Below are 6,789 nucleotides of genomic sequence, written 5' to 3' on the forward strand. Positions count from 1 at the left end.
GTGTGTTGCATGCAGCTAGAGCGGGTAACTGAATTATACAGAAAGGTTAAGCATGTATGACGCTTGGTAACGTTTTCAGCAGCGGGCATAAAAGGAACAAAGCGACTGCTGGAAATGTGTAAAATGGTTGGACACTCAAAAGTAAACACTGCATAGTTTATGTTTAACACCCGACGTTCGTTGGGTTTTGTTATCCATTTGTGTTCTTGGATTACATTTGGCAGTCGCATGCATGGTTAGACCAATTTAACGAAGATATAGTATTACAAATCAAATAATAACATTTATACAAACAATTTTCTAGAAAGGATTTTTTTACTATTTTTTTGTATTGAATTACCACCTCTCGCTGTTTAACGATCTTCACATCAGAAGTTAAAGCACTGTTCGGCTTGCTCAAGGCTGCCTACTGTAGACGGCTTGGTTTATTTACACAGAGACATCCTGCAACAGAGTCTATTATTTTTAGAGCCAGTTTGAATTACTTATAAGACTGCACAGTGACAAATAAAACAAAACAATATAAACTTGAACTCCGAATTCTATTTGCAATACTGACTTCGGTCATCAGAACCAGATATCCTGCTGGTGCTAAGTGTAGTTCCGCATTTCCCGCTATATACTGTTTGAATTGTTTCGGTTGAAGACTTTATGTGGATAATGTTTTAGACTACGAGTTTAGTTTATCACTAGGCCTATATTGGAAGTGGTGAAAGTCCGAGAGGAGCGTTGACACTTTTCTTGGTAGTACGTGTATGTTATAAACACACTTTTCTTAGGTAGTACGTGCGTTTTATAAAAACTATCGTTTGGTTGCTTATTCCATTTCCTGCGCTGTTTTAATGAATTTGATCGAAGATAAGTAATTAAAATTGATGTATATGCTCTATAATATCATTACACGTCCCGCGACGGAACTTTACCAATTCTGTTCCAGATTACTACTTGCTGGATGGCTCTATACATGTGTTTAAATTAGGATGAATTTCAACCGAGATAGCTCGGTCTATAATCGCCGAAGGGCGTTTATGAATCGAAGTTGCTCCGGGTATTTGAAAGGGGGAATCACCTCAACATCGAAAGATAGCCTTGATGACGACATTGATGACGCAACCTCTGAAACGTCATCAGTGCAAAGTACAAACAGCACAAGGAGTTATAAAAGTTGGAGGCAAGCACACAAGAGGAGGAGAAGAGAAAAACTAGAGAGAACACAAAGTTTGTTCGGTGATGCAACATCAAGGGATTATAGGGAAGAAAGAAGAAGGCAAATTGATCCATTCACATTTGATATAAGAAGGTAAGGATGTTGGTCTCATTTAGTTTGTAATTTATAGTAAAGTAATATTCCATTTACCAATGTAGGTCAGCAACATCCTATACACCAATGCTTCTTGATTCATTTTAGTATGTGGGTCCTTTTATAGAACACACAACAACCTTGGCGTCCGCTCCATCATTAAAATCACTCCAACTTTGTTTACGTTTTTTTGTACTGCGTGTTTTATTCACCACTTTGGAGCAAGTATGAACTCTGAAATAAACAAGGCATGTAATAAGCAGAGGTGTGCTATAATGACCCATAATAATACCACTCTTCGGATCGCCAGTTGCGAAGCTGTGACCCAACTTTGCACGACGTGAATAATTTAAAACGTTTTGATCAATGTTCTATTACAGGACCCCAATTCATTCTATGGAAGGATCGGTAGATCCTGGACTCAAAGAAGGTAACTTTATCATAACTGTCCGGTGTGTATAAATCCAACACACGATTTTCAAAAATATACTAAAAATTAAACGCGATTTTCTAAAATGTACTTCTGCATATATAGTAGGGTGGGGGAAGATGGGACACCTTTTTATTCTATTTTCTCGTCTTATTTGGAAAAAATTATAAACCCGTATCCTCACGACTTTTAAAGACCGTTGTTAAATTTTAAAAAACACGATCAGGATATTTAGATATTATGTGCTAAAGGTGTCCCATATTCCCCCATAGTACTATACAATAAAAATTCTCGCGTGTTCAAACCACCAAACTTCTGAAAAACGTCCAAGACGTTGTTGCAACCTAAACATTAAAGTTCAACGTATATAACCAGTATTCTAAGATGATCTTTCCCTTAGTTTTATTCATATATACTATTATATTACTGGTGATTTCATTCTCTGTTGTTCCAATAATTTGATCTTCGCTATCGTCTGCAACAACTTTATGTTAAGTTATGTTTCTTTTCGTTTCAGATTCCAGAAATATTTCGTCATCTTCCGTTGACATCGATATACCTCGTCATGACGTCACAACAGACAATTATGACGTCGGCCAGTTCAATGAGCTTTCAACAATCATCCAATCACCGGTCGAGCCATTCTATTCGTCGTCTTCACTAGATTCATTATCCGAAGGCGAATCGGGAAAACCGAAGATTTCCGAAGACGACGTCATTCGACATCAGAAATGGCCGACGTCAGAGGAGCACAAGGAGACGCGTGATTGGTTGATTTCAAAATCCTCTCCGCCACCACAGAATGAATACGTCATAAAAAAGATTCCAAACGTCATAGAGAAATCAAAAGAAATAACAAAAAGGTAACGACTCTAACACGCTTGAAACAAATGTAAACGGAAGTTACAGCATCATAGAGAACAGACATTTTTAATTGAGAAATGCCCATGTATTGCCCGCTGTCGTTTGCTTATACTCTTTTTAAAAAGTAAGCGCTTGCCCGCCTCTTAAAAAAAATTATTGATCAATTTGATGTTTTGCCTGAGTTTTTTTCCACCAAAACCCAAGCAATCAAAGGCTACTTCCATACAGATCCAAAGAACCGAACCTGGCTCTTGCGTTTGGTGCTGGAGGTCTGAACGAACTTAGCCGAATATTTGAATCAAGGCAAGCGACAGGGGAACACAGTGAGGTTGAAACACAACCCAATGTTCAATTTTTTTTAGTATGCTTCATGAATCTGCCTTTACGATTTTATTTTATCTTAACATCGCATCAATCTTAATTCGTCATATTTACATTTCTACATCTTTTAACGTCGTAAAGACGTTATGTGCTGTCATATCCTTAGGTCTGTTACGTATCACGCTTGTATAAATATATCTGATCATATTTCCCATTGACATTTCAGGTTTTCAACCAAATTTCTGATGTGAATAACTCGGTCGATATCAGCATTCCCAAAGTAATTAGTTCAACTCCAAGTTACCTGGAACAACCCGCTTCAAATGGTCCCGCTTCCACAGTTCCTGGGGCCGAGGATGGAAAAACAGAGGAAAAGGATTCGGATGTTTTACATGGGCAGGGAAATGAGCATCCAGAAAAGCAACAACCCAACGAAGGAGCAGGGCATATCTCGCCAACTTTACCGAATAGCTCGCACAATTCCAACGACGTTTATCCAGTATTCTCGGAAGAATTGCACGATTCCCCTGTAGGGTTTCCAAATCCGTCAGTAGAGTTGCCAGATTCTGCTGTAATGTTGCCAGATACATTTCCAGTGTTGCCAGATTCCGATGCAGTGTTACCTGATACGTCTACAATACTGTCAGATTCTCCTGCAGGGTCACAAGATCCGTCTGCAGTATTGCCAGATTCTTCAGCAGTGCTTCCAGATACATCTCCAATGTTAACAAATTCCCCAGCAGGGTCACCAGATACGTCTGCAGTATTGCCAGCAGATACGTCTCAAGTTCCGCCAGATTCCCCAGAAGTCCTTCAAGTTGCATCACCAGTATTGCCACTCTCGATGGAAAATCCTTCTGAGGAAACACACGTAGAAACACTGGATACGGCACAACCAAACGAAGGCCGTAATGAAGCAGAAGTTAATGACGATGCCACACATTCAGCAAAAGGTATAAACCGCACCACTATACATACACGTTGGGCAACATTACGACTTCAGCTAAAAAGTGATCACAATTTACTCGGAATGTATTTACCGCACACCCGCACTTAAAATTCACTATCTTATTTCTAGAATTGTATCTTCCGTTGAAAACAGCCGATAAGTTCCAAGAACATTCCATTCACTCAGCGTCGCCGTCAGAAGAAAGTTCGTCTTTGGTGCAAGGGTCTGTTGAGGTAAGTGAGGCGACATGTTTCTAAAGAACTGAATTTTTTATCTTCGAGGTTAGATTTCTAGGACCAGAGCTCCCGGAAAACTTTGTTAGACAAAGATTTCAGATAAAAAGGCAATGAAATTCATTGCAATTGGTTTAAAGTCGCAATCTCTGTAAACTTAAATAGCAACATCAAAGTTTCGGCAAAATCAGAACTATAAAATTGAACCCTCAGAGTTAATAGGCATATCTTCATTCACTTTATAGATGAAAAAAAAACCTAGCCACGAAGAAAATGAGGTCAAAGCTACAGAACCCGCTGGCGCTACCTTGCGAAATAGAAAAGGGATTCCAGTTTCGCCCGGCACTGACTCAAGATACGGATTATGCAATTGTTGTGCTGTTATGTGACCGTTAACAACAACAATGTGAGAGACGTTTATTCTAAGTGCAACTAACTTTTGTTTAAGTTGTGTGACGTCACCGCAATGACGTCATCCCCTGTTATGAACTTCTATATTACTAGCATTTCTTCGCTCTGTGCGCCGCACTGTGAATACACAAATATTTCACACTGAGCTGTTGTAATTTTCCACAGGCAATGGCGAACAGTTATTGCGATTTGTTGAATAATCTGTGTTGATATTGCGGGAGAAGTTGGGTCACATTACGTAGTCAATATTCACGTCATATACTACGAACAACTTCGTCTAAGCATCTAAGCCTAAGGAACACTAGCTAGAAATCTTGTACTATATAGCAAGAAAGTATCTGAGCCAGTTAATGAGGCGTAGAAGTAAACCACGTTTTTGGAGTATGAAACCCATGTTATTACTCTACAGTAAGCATGAGGTGTATACACCCTGAAAGGCTCAAGTAACAACCCTAGCAGACTTCATATTAGAAGAAGAACTCACTTAGCAGCAACAAAGTTCCAACAAAGTAAAGATTCTTGTAGCGATGTCACGTTTTAATTAAGATCAGGATACAAAAAGTGCAAATTCATGATTTAATTCGGTTTTCTATTCCCTTAAAGGTAAGGCCCTAGGCAGAGTTGACCCATTACCACAAACTTTTCAATTCTGTTTATGATTTGTCATGTTTTCTTGAATCAGTTGAGGTGATGACGTCATATTTAAGTCGTTTGTGACGTTATGTACATGTTGTTGTTGTTGGGAATGGACCAATTGTTGTTGCTGTTGTTGCTGTTGTTCTTGTTGTTGCATTGCTTCTATTGCTTGCAACACACTAAGATGGCTGACCTGCTCTGTCTGTTGTTGGTCTTCATGTTCTTGTGTTTGTTGTATGTTTATGATTGCTGCAGTGTTCTTTTTACTACCCGGTCGTTTGTCGTAAAAGTGGATATCTCTGTAACCAGAACAATTTGAAGTGAAAACAGTGATTCAGTAAGGTTTTACAACAATTTAAACTTGAAGATTCTTATCTTCAAACCTTAATTAACATCGCATAGATCCAAATCCTATTTCATTCTGTTATATTTGGGTCAGGTACTATTACTACAGCCTGGCATGCCATGAAATCAGAACTTAGGCCAGGGGTTGGCCAATTATAATCCCAATCCTTTGAGGTAATGTGCCAACTGTGACCTAAATTTTAGGTCTAATTACATGCCTCACTGAATGACTTAGAGTTTACAGTCAAATACTATTTAATACATTGTTAAAAGCTAATTATATTTAGTTAACAATAACTTTTGCTCAAAACATTACCTTAAATGTCTCTTAAGCACTCCTATATGAGCAAAACACTTTCCACATTCTACACACTGGTGTGGCTTCTCCAGCATGTGAACTGCTCGTATGTGCTTGTTTAGATTACCATGAAGACCAAAGTGTTTTCCACAAACATGGCATTTGTGGGGCTTTTCCTGTCAAAAGAATTTATTGAAATAAGAAAGAATTTTATAACTGCTTAAACAAGTATTACTCTATATGAGTAAGGTTTTACTGCATTGTAGACTGTCATCCATACCACACAATGTTAAATAAGGGATCACGATTAGCTAAGTATATGGTGCAAAATACAATAACAACCTACAACACAGTTAGAAATAATTAGAAACCATACTTATATAAAGGTTTAATATGACCGCATATAGATTACAAACCAGTAGCAATTCTTACCTTCAAATGAACAGCATGTATATGACGCTCAAGATCAACTGGTCTTGTGAAACTCCGCGAACATTCAAAACATTTATGAAGCTGGGAATGTAAGTAGAAGGATTTGCGTTGTTAAATCTGGACTATATGATCACTTAACTTAACATTCTGTTACTTCTGCTACCAGGCATAGTATAAACAATATATCGATGGCTCATCTGGTATAAAAAAAACGTATAGTGTATTTCCAACGTTTCGTCTGCCATGCGGTGAGACTTCATCAGGGAATGAATTCCCTGATCATTCCCTGATGAAGTGTACCAGCAGTGACAATACAGTGTTATAACGATTTAACTGCTTCGCTATATATAAGATAAACAAAATATAGTAGGGTGGGGAAGATGGGACACCTTTAACACATAATTTCCAAATAGCCTGATCGTGTTTTAAAGAATTAACAACGGCCTGTGAATGTCGTAAAGATTCGGTTTTTGATTCATTGAATGTTCTTTGTTTACTACCAAATGGGACGAGAAAACAAAATGAAAAGGTGTCCCATCTTCCCCAACCCTACTATTCATGCAAATATTC

The 6,789-nt window shown here is 38.2% G+C and overlaps 2 protein-coding genes across 3 annotated transcripts in view; one reads left to right on the forward strand and one right to left on the reverse strand.

Moving 5' to 3' along the window:
- Positions 1–861: 861 nt before the first annotated feature.
- On the forward strand, positions 862–4,653 carry LOC100186872. Its single transcript, XM_002125739.4, has 7 exons — positions 862–1,300; positions 1,681–1,730; positions 2,248–2,593; positions 2,823–2,922; positions 3,142–3,868; positions 3,994–4,097; positions 4,343–4,653. The coding sequence occupies exons 1-7, from the start codon at positions 981–983 to the stop codon at positions 4,484–4,486; spliced, it is 1,791 nt and encodes a 596-aa protein (XP_002125775.1). The 5' UTR covers positions 862–980; the 3' UTR covers positions 4,487–4,653.
- A 371-nt stretch (positions 4,654–5,024) lies between these two features.
- The window catches only part of LOC100175109 (zinc finger protein 420), an 11,040-nt gene continuing 9,275 nt past the window's right edge, over positions 5,025–6,789 (reverse strand). For both annotated transcript variants that reach the window (XM_009860990.3, XM_018812929.2), the window contains exons 17-19: positions 6,220–6,300; positions 5,806–5,963; positions 5,025–5,443 (exon numbers count right to left, since the gene is read on the reverse strand). In XM_009860990.3, coding sequence (XP_009859292.1) covers positions 5,152–5,443; positions 5,806–5,963; positions 6,220–6,300 — 531 coding nt within the window. In that variant the 3' untranslated portion in view covers positions 5,025–5,151. The remainder of the gene's footprint in view (positions 5,444–5,805; positions 5,964–6,219; positions 6,301–6,789) is intronic.

The sequence above is a fragment of the Ciona intestinalis genome, chromosome 8 (genome assembly GCF_000224145.3).
Source record: "Ciona intestinalis chromosome 8, KH, whole genome shotgun sequence".
NCBI lineage: Eukaryota > Metazoa > Chordata > Ascidiacea > Phlebobranchia > Cionidae > Ciona > Ciona intestinalis.

What these genes read in the sequence shown, in the direction of transcription:
- LOC100186872 (XM_002125739.4), top strand. Translation starts at nt 981, where the DNA reads ATGAATTTCAACCGAGATAGCTCGGTCTATAATCGCCGAAGGGCGTTT. An exon ending in TGCCACACATTCAGCAAAAG is followed by an intron (nt 3,869 to 3,993) that starts GTATAAACCGCA and finishes TCTTATTTCTAG; the next exon opens with AATTGTATCTTCCGTTGAAA. An exon ending in TGGTGCAAGGGTCTGTTGAG is followed by an intron (nt 4,098 to 4,342) that starts GTAAGTGAGGCG and finishes TTCACTTTATAG; the next exon opens with ATGAAAAAAAAACCTAGCCA.